The sequence below is a fragment of the Mastigoproctus giganteus genome, chromosome 6 (assembly GCF_048544385.1).
Source record: "Mastigoproctus giganteus isolate SK-2022 chromosome 6, ASM4854438v1, whole genome shotgun sequence".
NCBI classification, from domain to species: Eukaryota; Metazoa; Arthropoda; class Arachnida; order Uropygi; family Thelyphonidae; genus Mastigoproctus; species Mastigoproctus giganteus.
Genome location: NC_143580.1, coordinates 213,464,336 through 213,480,460, shown reverse-complemented (window position 1 = coordinate 213,480,460; position 16,125 = coordinate 213,464,336). Strand labels below are relative to the sequence as shown.

Below are 16,125 nucleotides of genomic sequence, written 5' to 3'. Positions count from 1 at the left end.
ATGTTAAATCTTTAGAGCGTGATATCACGGGCCCACAGAGAAGAGGTTTTAAAATTTAAGAAATTACAACTAGACACAAATGATCAAATAAAAACCAACTCCATCTCCCAAGCAGAATGGAAGCAACACTATTCCAAACTATGGTATAACCCAGGCACTAGGGAATTGGAAGATGAATCTGTGATAACCAAAGATGACGAAAATATAACAATGGAAGAACTAGAATTAATATTACAAAAATCAAAAAACTGAAAAGGCCCAGGCATAGACCATTTGAATGTAGAACTATTTAAATATGGGGGCACCTTACTAAAAAAGGCACTACTAAAATTATTTAACATCATATGGCATAAGCAACAGATACCCAAAGATTGGGAAACAGGAATAGTAATCAATTTACACAAAAAAGGCTCCAGAAATAAAACTAACAACTACAGAGGGATAACACTGCTGTCAACTGCTGCAAAGCTATACTCTAATATACTAAAGAATAAACTTAATAAATACAGTGAACAATTCTTAGAAGAAGAACAATGTGGGTTCAGAAAAGGGAGAAGAACAATAGATGCCATTTTCTCACTACAGAAAATTTTGGAGAAAAGAGAATTCAATCTACCAACATTTCTGCTCTTCATTGATTATGAAAAAGCATATGACAATGTAAACCAGGAAAAACTTTGGCAGATTCTACGTGAAGAAAATATCCCAACCCAACTCCGGAAAGCAATCCAAAGCCTATATAAAAACTCAAAAGTCTGTATAAAATATTCTAATGGCCAACTATCAGACCCAATTAACACCAATAAAGGAGTGAAACAAGGATGTGGACTATCACCAAATTTATTTAATATCTACATAATATATATATAACATAACTGTTTGGGATATAACTTAAGGATTTAATTTTTGTTTTAAATTTTATTGAATTAAATTGGAATCATGACTCTGACCAGAGCAGCAAAGCAAAAGGCTCAAGCTAATGGGAGTGCTGTGGTTCAGGGGAGAACTGAGGGGGGCAGTTGCCCTCTGAATCACAGTCTATTAAAATGCACTGTTTGCTTGATGTTTGCGGAGCAGTCGGGTACGGGACATGATACTGCCAAGGGGGATGTCTTTGTGTGTGCACGATGTAAGGAGTGCAAGGAAATCAGGCGACAACTCAGCGTTGTTATGGGCCTTTATGAGACCTTGAAAGACAGGGTGGATGCCCTCGAAGGAAATAAATTGAGGGGTCCATCAAGCTCTCAGCTGCCCACATCAACGCCAGAGCTTGCACTTGGTCATCAGGCAACACAGAAGCAGCCCCCTAGGCAGAATGCGCTGGTCCCACAGGAACTAGTAGTTGTTGGTGACTCTATTGTCAGGGAAACGGGTAACATGCTTTGTAAAAAGGATAGGTGGAATAGGACCAGGGTATGTCTGCCAGGGGCAAAGGTTGATGACGTTGTAGAGCGGATATCATCTTTTAAGGGCACAAAAGGTGATATAGTTGTACACGTTGGCACTAATGATATTAAGAGTAGGAGACCGGCGGAATTACTTAGCAAGTACAGGTCACTGTTGAAAAAAAGCCGTGAATTAGGGTTGAACTTGAAAGTGTCTGCAATTCTGCCCAGACACGATAGGAGGGAGTATATGATGAGAGCATTGTCGATCAATTCGGCCCTGGAGGGATTGTGCAAGGCTCAAGGGGTAGAATTTTTTTCAGCCTGGACTGTACTTGTTAACACGAGAGATTGCTTCTACAGGGATGGGATACACTTAAATAGAAAGGGTGCAAGAATTTTTGCTGATGCTGTCGAGGCAGTGTTAGGTGGGTCGGAAAACTGCTAGTTGGGGGGGTACAAGGTCTAATAGATTAACAGTAGCCACTGGCAGAGGTGGAAGTGATTCTTGCACTGCTTCTATTCAAATGAGCAGAAGTCTGAAAAACAAGATGCAGGATATTTCAGAGACTGCTGGTAGTCATTGCGTTACAAGTAAACACATGGGTTGTGTTAGGGTAGCTAAGAATAGAAACAGGTGCATGTATACCTGCGTGTACACCAATGCTAGGAGTTTGGTAAATAAATTTGATGAATTTGAGGTATTGCTCAAAACATCAAAGGCAGATATTGTTGGGATATCAGAGACGTGGTGTCACACAGATATAAGTAATGCGGAACTGGAATTTGGGGAATACAATGTGTATAGAAAGGATAGACAGGACAGCAGGGGAGGAGGGGTTATGCTATTAATTAAGAAACACATAAAGTCCAAGGAAGTGAAGCCAGTCGACATCGATGGACAGGGCAGTGTCGAGTCAGTATGGTGTGACATAAGCATAGGGAAATCAAAATTGAGAGTAGGAGTGTGCTATAGGCCTAATGACTCTGATGAGTATAATAATATATTGTACAGGGAAATAGAGTGGGCCAGTAAATCAGAGTCTTATAATGGGGGATTTTAATTTCCCAGATATTGACTGGAATTTGTGGGTTGGTCACTCGCACACTAGCAAGGCTTTTGTGGATTTATTGGATGATTGTTTTCTACATCAGCATGTTCGTGAGGCAACAAGAGGGAGCAGTACTCTTGATCTGATTATCAGTAGTGATTCTTCATGCATTAAGAACCTGCAGATAAATGAACCACTAGGTGGCAGTGATCACAGTGTGTTGAAGTGGGATTTATTCAAGGAGGTAACTACCAGCAGAGGTAAAGGGAAGGGTTTTTGTTTTCGTAAAGGCGACTACGATGGTCTGAGACAGTATTTAAATTCTATACAGTGGGACCAACTGATGATGTTACCAACAGCAAACTCAAAATGGGAAGCATTCAAGGAACTAATCTTGGAGGCTACCAGGCTTTACATACCAACTAAGAAATATTGTTCAAGGTTTAGGCCTAAATGGTTGTCAGATGAACTAATGAGACATGTGGCAGAGAGGAAAAATGCATGGGATACATACAAATTAATGGGTGACATGGAAGCCTATGATAGATATAAGTTGGTCTGTAACCAAGTCACAAAGGAGATTAGGCAGGCAAAGGCAGACTACGAAAAATCCTTGGCAAAGGATGCAAAGAAAAACAGAAAAGAGTTCTTTACATACTTGAACTCGAGAAGGGATGAATCAGATTGGTCCACTGGATATTGATGGTTCAACAGTTGAGGATCCTGCTCAGGTGGCTAACAATCTAAACGAGTATTTTGCATCTACATTCACGCATGAGGAGTTATTCAGGAAGGAGAATGATGTAGGTAAAGTAAACATTGGCAGTGAGCTGGATGATTTTGTAATAACTGAGAGGAAAGTGGAGGAGAGATTGTTGAGGATAAACATAAAAAAGGCACCTGGGGTGGATGGGATCTATCCAGTTATATTAAAGGAGGCAGCAAAGGAAGTATGCAAACCCCTAGCCATAATTATGAGAGCTTCTTTGGACTCGGGGGAGGTACCCATAGACTGGAGATGTGCAAATGTAACCCCAATTCACAAAGGAGGATCAAAGGCTGACAGAAGTAATTATAGACCTGTTAGTTTAACTTCTGTTCCAGGTAAATTAATGGAGGCACTGGTTAAAGAAGCACTGCAGGATCATCTAGACAAGAATTCAGTTATAGCTCAGACGCAGCATGGTTTTGTTAAGGGTAGGTCTTGACTGACCAATTTGATTGGATACTATGATGTAGTCACAAAAGAACTGGATGCAGGGAATAACTTTGATATTATATATTTGGATCTTAGAAAGGCTTTTGATACTGTTGCACATGGAAGACTGCTGCACAAATTGGAGCAGTGTGGCATTGGAGGCAAATTGCTGCTATGGATAAGGGGATGGTTGAGTGGCAGAAGACAGAGAGTGGTAATCAATGGACACTGCTCAACGTGGACTAATGTTATTAGTGGAGTTCCTCAAGGTTCAGTGTTGGGTCCATTGTTGTTTTCGGTGTTTATGAATGATATTGATGATGGGATATCAAGTTTAATGTCTAAGTTTGCAGATGATACAAAGGTTGGCAGGGTCGTTAAGGACACTACTGACGCTATGCTGCTGCAACAGGATCTGGAAAGGTTGAACAGATGGGCTGAGAGGTGGCAAATGAAGTTTAACATTGACAAATGTAAAGTACTACATATGGGAAACAGTAACCCCAGAGCAATGTATCAACTCTGCGGTACTACACTGACAGTGGTGGAGAATGAAAAGGACCTGGGGGTAATTGTGCAGGCAGATATGAAGTTCTCTGAGCAGTGCAGACGAGCTACAAGAGTAGCTCATGGTGTCTTGTCAATGATATACAGGAATTTTTCTAGCAGGGATAAGGAGGTGATTATTCCCTTGTATAAGGCAATGGTTAGGCCACATCTTGAGTACTGTATACAGGTCTGGAGGCCTCATTTCAAGAAGGATGTAGAGCTGCTGGAACGGGTACAGAGAAGGGCAACAAGATTAGTAAATGGAACAAAGGGTTGCTCTTACGAAGAAAGGCTTAAATTTTGCAAATTACAGAGTCTGGAGACTAGGCACCGGCGAGGTGATCTGATAGAGGTGTATAAGGCTTTGAATGGTTTGAGCATGCTCAATGCCAATGGGATTCTTCATCTTTCTCAGAATAATCACCTCAGAGGGCATAAATTCAAATTGAGGAAGGACGGATGTCGGATAGATGTGCGGAAATTTGCCTTTGGCCAGCGGGTGGTTGGTTGGTGGAACCGACTTCCATCACTTGTTGTTGAAGTTGATAGCCTAAACAAATTTAAAGCTCAACTGGACAGGTATTTCGAACGAACGGAGGAGTGAAATGGGAGAGGGTTTTTTTTTTTTTTTTTTTGGCTGATGCTGAATAAGCTTGCTTTCTTGCATCATATGCCTCTACTAATGCTAATGCTAATACATCAATAAAATTCTTAAAGAATGGAAACAAACAATTAACAATGGAATACAGTTGAACAACAGGAATAAAATCCAAACTATATTATATGCTGATGATCAAGTTATAATGGCAAAATCCGAAGATGAACTACAGATAGCAGCACATGAACTTAATAAAATAGGTAAAAAGTAGGAGATGAAAATCTCCACCTCAAAAATAAAATCAATGGGATTATGTGGAAAATACATACAAAGAGTCAAAATTGTTATTGATGATAAAATAATAGAACAAATATCTGACTTCACTTATTTAAATGAAGTTTAATAATGAAGTTTAATATCAAATGAAGGGAAAGACATCCACATTAAACTACAAAAATATAATAAAATGAATGGAACGATTAAGCGCCACTTCGGAAAACAAATGACAACTGAAACAAAATTACGACTGCACAACATCACTTCAAAACCAGCCCTCTTCTACAGCTGTGAGACTTGGGTCATAAATAAGAAAGATGCACACACACTAGAAGGCAGCACAAATGAAATTTTTAAGACCATTATTAGGCTTTACAAGACTAGACCACCAAAGAAATATAGATATCCGCAAGAAATTAAAAGTAGATAACATAGTAAATGACATAAAACGGTATCAGGAAAAATGGATCAGCCACGTAGAAAGAATGAACCCAGACCGGATCCCAAAATTAGCCTTTAACTACAAACCTACAGGCAAGAGAGATGTTGGTCGACCATGACAACGATGGCGAGATCAAGACCACCTCCAAGAGCTACAATGGAACAGGTCTTAAAAGACCTAAGCCGGACCAAGTTCATGATGATGAACTTAGATTTCATTAGAAGACATTGTTGGTGAATTAAATGTGAGGATGTTTCTGGCTGGAACAAGTTTTCCATCCCTATGCATGGATATTGGTTTCACAGCTATCAACGACTTATTTAATTCAGAACACATTTCCTCTTCAGGCACTTCCATGCGATCCCATTCAGCGATGGCACCGTGGGATGAGTTCAGTGTCGTGTGGGGATAACTTTGATCCTTGAGGTTGTCAGAGACATTCTCTCAGATAGGCCAGACAAGCTGTACTTGCTACCTAGGAATCAAACGTTGATGGAACTGATATTCAGGTAACACTCACGCCAATTTCGGCGAAGTCCGGATAGTCTGTGTCAGCCAAATCCTCTGCTTGCATCTTCACGATGGTGGGACTGTTAGTAATCCTGGGTATAACCCCCATGCACAAGCACACTGTGGGTGACCATCCAGGTGTGAAACAGCGTAAGCAGGGGTCGAGGTGTGGCACCCACACCACATGGAGGAATGCTGTCCTTCTATGTTACTAGGTGGTAGATGACTCTCATCAATTGGTGAAATACCACCACTTTGCTTATTGGAGGCTTGAAGTGGTGGAACCCATGTTTAGTCTCCAGAGCTAAGTTCTGGTCAACCCTTCCCCATCTCTTCCATCACGCAGTATGACTGATGACTTTTGAGGTTATGATGGACATCATGGCGAGATCCAATCTTCTTACATTTTGAGGGTATAGCTCTAAAACAGTGTTCGCAGGCTGGCCACTAGTTAGTACACCGGACCAAATCTATTGGTAACTCTCTAGGAGGCTTCCAAATCAGCTAGTGTATAATCTTGCTACCTCTACTCTGCCAGATAGTGACTGGAGGGAGTTCGAGTAGTGTGTATGCGGGGAGCATTGTCGAGGCCACGTTATGTCAAGAATCTGGGTATATTCTTACCATATGTATGCCATATCCAAAATTTCATCACTTCATACAGACATGTCCCACCCACTTTTTCTTACTATTGAATGGAACGCAAGAAATTGTCACCATGAATTGTCAAACTAATAGAGCAAGCTTATCTGCGAAAAGATCTAATCCTCCCAAGCACTTCCTATTTCATTTCACAAATATACGTGGTCTCAATTCTAATCTCAACGATGTCCATTTCCACTTGCAGTATGCCAAACCCCATGTACTTTTTCCTGACAGTTCTCAGTTATCGGTTGATTCAACTACTGCTCATCTCAGATGCCCAAATTATTCACTGTATGATTCCTTTCGTCTCAAAGGTGGTACTTGTGTATATGTCCGTTCTGATATTCCCTGTCAGAGACTTGGCAAATTGGAATCTCCTCTCTTTGATCTTCTCTGGCTTAAAATCTCTTTACCTCATTGTGTAAAATTCATCTGTTGTCTCTACCGTTCTCCCAACTCCACTAATCACTTGGAGCTCTTTGACTTCCTCTCTTTGCAACTTGACTTTCTCCAGTCCAACTTTCCTAACAGTGAGGTAATTTTCCTCAGTGATTTTGATATTCACAACTACAGTTGGCTTCCGTTTTCTAGTCACACCGACACAGCTGGTCGAGATGCTGAGGCTTTTGCAATTACTAATGACCTTGCACAGATTATTTGTTTACCTACAAGAATACCGGATAATCCTAATCAAACAGCCAACATATGCTTGATCTTTTTCTCACAAACAACCCTTCTAAGTGCACGGTCGAAATGAATGGTCCTTTAGGCACCTCAGATCACAACTTAGTGATTGCCTCTTCTCCAATGGAGCCTTTATCTCGTGGCTATTCCCAACCTCGTGTTGTTTGGCATTACAAGAATACAAAATGGGATGATCTGTGAGATTTCTTTTCCTTGGTTCATGTCACTGTTTCAAAATTTCTGATGCCAACCTTTGCTCAGATCATGTGAGTGAAATTATTCTTGTAGGAATGGAATTCTTTATCCCACACTCCACTTTAAAATCTCATCCTTTATCTAAACCTTGGTTTTCCAATAAATGTGCTAAGGCTGTTCAAGAGAAGAATGTTGCATATTGTAATTGGCTTGTTTCTAATTCTTCATTTTCATTTTCTGCCTACACCAAAGCTCACAACAATTGTAAAGCAGTTATTAATCAGTCCAAACTAGATTTTGAACAGACTAAGAGTAGAAAACTTGCTTCTTGCCCTAAAGGTAGCCGAGCATTCAGGTCTCTTGCCAAAGCTATTGGCTGCAACTTTTGCCCATCTCTGCTCCAACTTCTCTCAAAACCAGATGGTTCTGTTGTCACAAAAGCCAAGGATAAAGCCGACCTGCTAGCATCCCATTTTTCTTCACACATGTATTAATGATCTCGGTAAAACACCTCCCACCATTCTCAGCATGCTCGCTGAATGCCTGCTGTGGTCTTCCGTCAAAAGGATGTCAGAAGGATTTTGACAAATCTTGATGCTAAGAAAGCTCCAGGTCCTGATAATATTTCTCCACTTGTTCTCAAAACCTGTGCTCCTGAACTTACTCCTGTTCTTTGTCACCTTTTTTCACTTTCTTATTCCAAAGGTGTTTTTCCTTCTGCTTGGAAATTTGCTCATATCCAGCCAATTCCTAAAAAGGGTGACAAATCCCTCCCATCCAATTATCGTCCCATTACACTCTTTCTAAAATAATGGAGAAATCAATTAACTGCTAACTCTTAAACTACCAGAAACCTTCAATCTGACCATGATTGCCAGTATGGATTCTATCAGTGTCGATCCACTGGAGATATTCTGGCTTATGTTACCCATTTATGGACAAATTCAATGGAAAAGTTTAGTGAAACACAAGCAGTTGCTCTCAACATCTCGAAAGCTTTCGATCGTGTTTGGCATAAAAGTCTTCTAAACAAGCTTCCATCTTATGGTTTGCCAACTGTTTTTTGTAATTGGTTATCCAGTTTTCTCTCTGACTGCTCACTGAGGGTGATGACAGATGGCTCTCTGTCTTCTAACTTCTCCGTTAATGCTGGTGTCCCCCAAGGTTCAGTTCCCCCCCCCACTCTTTTACTCTTGTATATTAATGACCTTCTTCCAGTGACTGGAAATCCTATCCATAGTTATGCCGATGATAGCACATTGCATTCCTCTTTCCATTTTGAGAAACCTTGCCCTGCTCAATCAGCTTCAACTTCTCAAATATCCACTACCAGTTCTTTAAATGCTGATCTCCACGTAATTCTCCAATGGGGTAAAGAAAACTTAGTTGATTTCAGTACTTCTAAAACTCAGTCTTGTCTTATATCTCACAAAAAGGATTCTTCTGCTCCTATGCTTATCTTTGGTGATACTCCAATTTCTAAGCAAGGTGATATATCTCTTTTGGGGATTACCCTGACTTCTAATGTCTTGGCACAAGCACATTAAAAGTATTGCTTCCTCTGCATCTAATACAGGCTTCTAGAGATTTCCATTCAGAAGAGGGCAGTTAGGTTAATTAATGACTCACCTTTAACAGAGTCTCTCCATAGACATACTGTTTCTGCTGCATGCCTTTTTTACAGATACTTCCATGGGCACTGTTCTTCTGAATTGGCTTCTATAATTCCTACTCTCTCTTTCAAAACAGTCCAAACATGTGCCGCCACCAGCCAATATCCATTTTCTATCCAACTTCAAACTCACAGAACCAACTTTTCATCTTCCTCATTTATTCATTCAACTGCCATTTTCTGGAACAACCTTCCTTCATAAATATTTCCTGAAAATTTCAGCCTACAGAAGTTCAAGTCTAATGTCAACAAATATCTTCTTTCGTCTTCTCAACTTCCAACCCAAGCATGGTACTAAGTACTATAGGTTCTAATACCTCTCGTGTTTGGGGTTTTCATAATTAAAAAAAAAAAAAAAAAAAAAAACTGTAATAGGCATTCCCCCCATAGATGTAGATCGGAGGAGCTGTTTTAAATGTTTACACCACTTCTGGTCTGTACAAGTATGTTGTCTGAACAAAGCTGTTTGACAGATTTAGGAGAGCCTGCCAACCCTTCTGGATAAAGAAGGGTGACATTTTTCCTAAGGGCTTCTCACTAGAGAAGTGAATTATCAGGTATCAACAATGTTGGGCCTGATATAACTTTCGTTTTCTGTCTTTTAGCAGAAGTAACATTATCTGGGAAAATAGGGACTGGGGCCCCAACCCGTCCCTATTTTCAGACAGACTGGGTTGGGGCTCCAGAAGAAATAACTTTATCAGGATTCATAAATGTTTTATTTTTGTTCAGCACTGGGCTTCCCACCCACAACAGGGCCCAAAGGGATGGACACTACCCAGCAAGCAATACATGTGCTCGAGAGTGGAACAACAGCTACCCAGATGCTATACCTGCACCGCTGCCAACCTGAATCCTGTCCCTCGGACCATGGGGGTAGGGGGATGGGATTGACATGGTTGATCACAGGCAAACTCACTAGCCGACTGATCCTGGCCAAGCCTTCCAGAGCCACCCCTTTCGTTGAAGCAGGGGTCCTCAACCAAGAGGATCCCCTTTCTGAATTCCACGGGTCGCAGCACACAGTTAACATGCCAGAGTCCAATGATGTTAGCCTGAAACCTAAGCTGTGGGCGTTGAATCTCTGTGATGCTATTCTGGAAGGCCAGCAGCATCACTAGAAGGTCTCCTCACCATGTACAGGTGCCCATGTTGCAAACAGGACAAAACCCACAATTCAGATCATGTAAACAGCATTCTTTGATAAAATATTCTTGTAAGTCTCAACCATGGTTATAATGGATGCAATCTGCAATATAATAGCACTGGAAAAGCACAGGATATCTCAGCAGCAGGCAAACTTTCTTTCCACGAATGAAAACTTATAGTGTGAGCATCAAGCAACTGTTTCCTTAGCTTGCTAAAAATAAAGTATTGCAAGGGATGCATATAACGTTGCACTTCCAAGGTGAAGCTTTGAAACTCAGTCATGGAAACCTTGAGGTTCCATTTGCACTAAGGTCACGGATAAATGTTCCTCCAAATGGCATCCTGACAGATCAGAATATAATTGCCTTTCTTTTCTGCTCACATTAATTGTGGCCTTTCATGCCTTACATCATCAAAGGATGTCTACTTCCACACTCTCAACCAGTGCTTTTTTTTCACTTTGGATCATCTTAAAAAAATTTTTGAAGTTCATGAGCCATTTCCAATTAAAAAATCTATGCAAAATATAAATAAGCCTAACTGGTAAATGTTTTAAATGTCTTTACCTTATAAGAATTCACTGCATATGCATGATATATAATAAATAAGTTTCTGCTCTGGCACTAGTAAACAAAATATACCTGCCCTTCCTCCAGGCCTGCATGCTAGTTCACCTATAAGTGCTACTCCAATGTGCTAATATTTCAAAACAGCCAACCAGTGGGGTGTCCCAACATTAATATGTTGTATTCGGAAAATAATCCATCTAAATCTACCACTATTTGTGAGAAATAAGACACTGAATGATTCAACATGCAACCAACTTTTACCTGACTGAACGAATCATGGTATGCTGAAATGTTTGACAAAACACTGGCAAGAGTCTTTGGAGATATAAAGGAGCCATTTCAGGATCACCCTTGGGTTCACTATCATCATCTACTTCTTGAACTTTTTTTTCACCAGCTCTGGAACTTTCAACAGGGCACATCCATTCTCCTTAAAGAAATGGAATTTTAATATATATACAAGCTTTTAAATATATATATATATACACGTATATAAAAAGACTAATCTTAACATGGAACATATCAGTTTAAAATAAAAGGATTAGCATGTTGGATTTAACATTACTGGTTCACACGAAACAGAAATTCTAAGACACCATAGAAATAAAAGTCTGTGCCTCCATAGCCAGGTGGGCAGGAGCAGCAGTGTGTAGCACACACACTTCTTGATTAGACCGGAGTTCGAGCCCGTGCCCACCGAATATGGAGGATGCAGAAAGGTCAGGGAATGACCACCGCATATCCCCAGAGTAATATAGCCTTAGTTGCTAGTGCTCCTAAAAAAAAAAAAAAAAAAAAAAAAATAACAAATAAAAGTACAATACAGTCTTTAAAACAGTTCAGACACTCCAATTTAAATAGAGTAATTTTTCAATTCATGAAAAAGAATTTTTGAACCTCAAAATTTATGAACTCAAATCTCAATCTTAGAAGTTTTTTCTCAACTTTAGAAACACTGCAAGAAACTGAATGAGAAAAAAAAAATACACTCAGTATTTATGTATTTAACATAAACTCCACTTTTTCTTCTTTTTTTTTTTTGTTGTTGTTTGCAAATTATATTGCTACTATGATAAAATAAATATTTTATCTACTTGTATACTACAGTATTTTATTATTTTCTTTCTTGTTAATCTAGTATAAAAAAATTCTTTTCCTGATGTTTATTGTAAATTACATACATCATCATAACAACAATAAATGATTATCCAATGATTATAAAACTATTAGAAATTTTCAGCAGCCCACTCAGCTTTTGCAACGCATCAATTTAGAACTGGCACACCTCAATGGCATGTAATTAAACTAGAAATGTACTTTATTAAAAAAGTAAAGCATAAATACTTGAAATAAAAGAATTCACATGTAATGTGTTTAGATCTATTTATTACTAATAAAATTAACAATTATATGTTTCATAGTTGTTTCTCCTCTTCTTCACTGATTGTGAATTGCAGTTACATTGTTACAGACACATCAAGATCACAATCACTGAAGAAACAGAGGAGAAAACCTATGATTGTTAAATTATACACGAACCCCCAAGTATTTAGATCAAGACAACCTGTGTGAAAAACCACTCAAACATTACATAAGTAGAACATAGCCTTATTCTCTACATCAGTGGTTCCCAAACTACTGAGATCTATGGACCCTTTCAAAAATCAAAAAAAGTTTGCGGACCCCCATATATATTATTAGACCGGATATATAGGGATCCACATTAGGGTTTTCTGAAAAGAAAATACAAAGTTTTATGAATAGGGTTTTCTGAAAAGAAAATACAAAGTTTTATGAATTCTTATTTTTACATAAATATATAATAACTTTATTTATCATCAATTTGCTATACATAGAATGAATAATTTGATCAGTTGTAGAAGGTTCTTTTCACAGATCCCCTGGAACTGGTCCACAGACCCCAGTTTGGGAAACGCTGCTCTACATAATAATGAACAAACTGGGTTTGCTACTTAGTGCTTCAATCTCTCACCATAAGTTGCTTAAGTAGTAGATTCCAAACAAAAAGCACTGATCAAATGGAGAGGTATATTGTTATGAATGACGCTATGGAAGTAAGGAAACCCTTAGCCATAATTATGAGAGCTTCCTTGGACTCAGGGGAGGTACCCATGGACTGGAGATGTGCAAATGTGACCCCAACTCACAAAGGAGGATCAAAGGGAGACAAGTAATTACAGACCTGTCAGTTTAACTTCTGTTCCAAGGAAATTAAAGGAGGCACTGGTTAAAGAAGCACTGCAGGATCATCTAGACAAGACTTCAGTTATAGCTCAGACACAGCATGGCTTTGTTAAGTTGAAGTCTTGTCTGACCAATTGGATACTATGATGTGGTCACAATGGAACTGGATGCAAAGAATAACTTTGATATCATATATTTAGATCTTAGAAAGTCTTTTGATACTGTTGAACATGGAAGACTGCTGCACAAATTGGAGCAGAGTGGCATGGGAGGCAAACTGTTGCTATGGATAAAGGGATGGTTGAGTGGGAGAAGACAGAGAGTGGTAAATCAAATGACATTATTCTTACTCCTCATGGACTAATGTTATTAGTGGAGTCGCTAAGGGTTCAGTGTTGTGTCCATTGTTGTTTTCTGTATTCATTAATGATAGTGATGATAGTATATCAGACTTAATGTCCAAGTTTACAGATGATACGACGGTCGGCAGGGTTGTTAATGACACTAATGACAGTACACTGCTGCAACAGGATCTAGAAAAGTTGAGCAGATGGTCTGAGAGGTGGCAAATGAAGTTTAACATTGACAAATGTAAAGTACTGCATATGGGAAGCAGTAACCCCAGAGTAACGTATCAACTGTGTGGCACTACACTGACAGTGGCAGAGAATGAAAAGGACCTGGGGGTAATTGGTAGGCAGATATAAAGTTTTCTGAGTAGTGCAAACAGTCTGTAAGAGTAGCTCATGGTGTCTTGTCAATGATATACAGGAACTTTTCTAGCAGGGATAAGGAGGTGATTATCCCTTTGTATAAGGCAATGGTCAGGCCACACCTTGAGTACTGTAGTACTGGAGGCTTCATTTTAAGAAGGATATAGAGCTGCTGGAATGAGTACAGAGAAGGGCAACAAAATTAGTGAATGGAACAAAAGGTTTCTCTTACGAAGAAAGGCTTTAAGTTTTGCAAATTACAGTGTCTGCAGACTAGGCACCTGCAAGGTGATCTGTCTGAGGTGCATAAAGCCTTGAATGGTTTGAGCATGCTAAAATCTGATGGTATTCTTCCTCTTTCTCAGAATAATCGCCTGAGAGGGCATAAATTCAAATTGAGGAAAGACAGTTGTAGGACAGATGTGCAGAAGTTTGCCTTTAGCTAGCAGCTGGAACAAACTTCCATCTGTCATTGTAGAAGTTGATAGCTTAAATAGATTCAAGGCAGAACTAGACAACATTTGGAGCAAGTGGATGGGTGAAATGAGGAGTGGTTTGTTTTTTTGTTTTTTTTTGTCTGATGCTATATAAGCTTGCTTTCTTGCATCATTGCCTTTGCTAATGCTATGCCTGACTTGTACAATGTTTTATAGCTTTCACAGTACAAGGGTTTTATCCTAAATTTACTTCAGTTTACAGTACATTCCAGCATATCAACCTTGAAAGCACAAAATTATATAAAAAACAAAATTAATGAACTTGCTTTTGAAAATAAATCAAAGCTCTCTTAAATCCCTTGTGCAGAAAAGTAATTAATCATTTAAATCAAATCTTAACAGCCAAAGGTGAAAAATCTTATACCTGGTGACTGGAGGATAGCTGCAACTTCTCGATGACCTTCATCATTTCTTTCTCTTGCTTTGTCAAGAGGTGTTTTTCCATCTTCATCTCTTAAGTCAGGATTGGCTCCATGCCTTAATAATACCTTGAGAAAATTCAATAATTATAACTGATTTGGTAATCATATTATTAATTTAATAATGCTGATTAAAAATAACTTTACAATTTCTCTACTAAATTTATTTTGGATTACAAATGCAACTTCAAAAAATCATAAGTTAATGAAAAATATAGTAAAAGTATTCATTTCTAAATAATGTTACTATATTTTTGGCATTTTTCAGATGTAGCAGAACACAAAATAAAAGAACTAAACTTGACAATCAACATACTACCCACCAAGCCAAACATAAATAAAATTTAATGCACTGATATTTCAAGAATTAAAAATCAAATTCTCATCAACAGAATGACTGAATGGGATTAGCTTCTCTAGTATAAAAGGTTCTGTGAATGATGTCACTAGTCCTCTAAGTAACCACGTCACCGAAGTTATTATGAAATAGCCACATTGGAAATAAACTGAGCCCTAATAGGATAATGACTGTCAAATCTTACACTGTGTCAATCAGCAAACTGTTTCAACAAAAGAAAATATAGGAAACAGCAAAGGGAGTTAAAAAATTATCTGTACTTAAATATAAGATGTAGGTGCACAGTTGGTCAAATGAAATCTTTCTACTGCATGATGTATGGGTTCAAGAAATTCTTAATAACTAAAAAAAAGAAAAAGAAAAGAAAAAAAAAAAAAAAAACAGTTCAGCAGTACGTGGTCAATCAGTAATCTATTTTTGGTGTTTTTAATAAAACACCATTGACCTCATACACACATTCACAGAACTTTCTTCTGTCCTTCATATAATGACAGCAAATAGTTACTTTTCCCAAAGATAAATTGAATGAAAATAATTTTTGAAACATTCCAAAATTATAATATTAAAGATAATTTTGAATTAATCCAAAGTTAAAATATTGAAAAATATTGTATAACTACTGACTTGCTGCCTTTACTATTGCAACTTCACAGTCATCACTCAAAGAACAAAATGCTTGAAATAATTCTTGAATTTCATTATACAAGTATATACTAGGAAAATCTCTACTCTAAATATGCATATAAGGTTGCAGTTATATAAAAGCACAGATAACATAGTTAAGTTAGGTAGGGTGCAATCTGATTGGGTCTGGGAAGGTCACTGCCCCAGATTAGCAAGTAACTTTCAATTTACTGTATTTTTTACTGGTTCATTGGCATCATTCATTCCTCTGTAATTTTGGTCTTGAATATACAGGGAGATTATAATTAAAGTGCATCACTTCAGATGGCTGTAGGTGGGAAACTGTTAATGGCAGAAATATAAAATTCCAAAACTGCCACCAAGG

At 38.4% G+C, this 16,125-nt stretch overlaps 1 protein-coding gene across 8 annotated transcripts in view; it reads right to left on the bottom strand.

The window, feature by feature from the left end:
* The window catches only part of Ufd4 (ubiquitin fusion-degradation 4-like), a 729,475-nt gene that overhangs the window by 558,239 nt on the left and 155,111 nt on the right, over nucleotides 1–16,125 (bottom strand). For all 8 annotated transcript variants that reach the window (XM_090376711.1, XM_090376719.1, XM_090376714.1 and 5 more), the window contains exons 8-9: nucleotides 14,704–14,827; nucleotides 11,186–11,354 (exon numbers count right to left, since the gene is read on the bottom strand). In XM_090376711.1, the coding sequence (XP_090232837.1) occupies nucleotides 11,186–11,354; nucleotides 14,704–14,827 (293 nt within the window). The remainder of the gene's footprint in view (nucleotides 1–11,185; nucleotides 11,355–14,703; nucleotides 14,828–16,125) is intronic.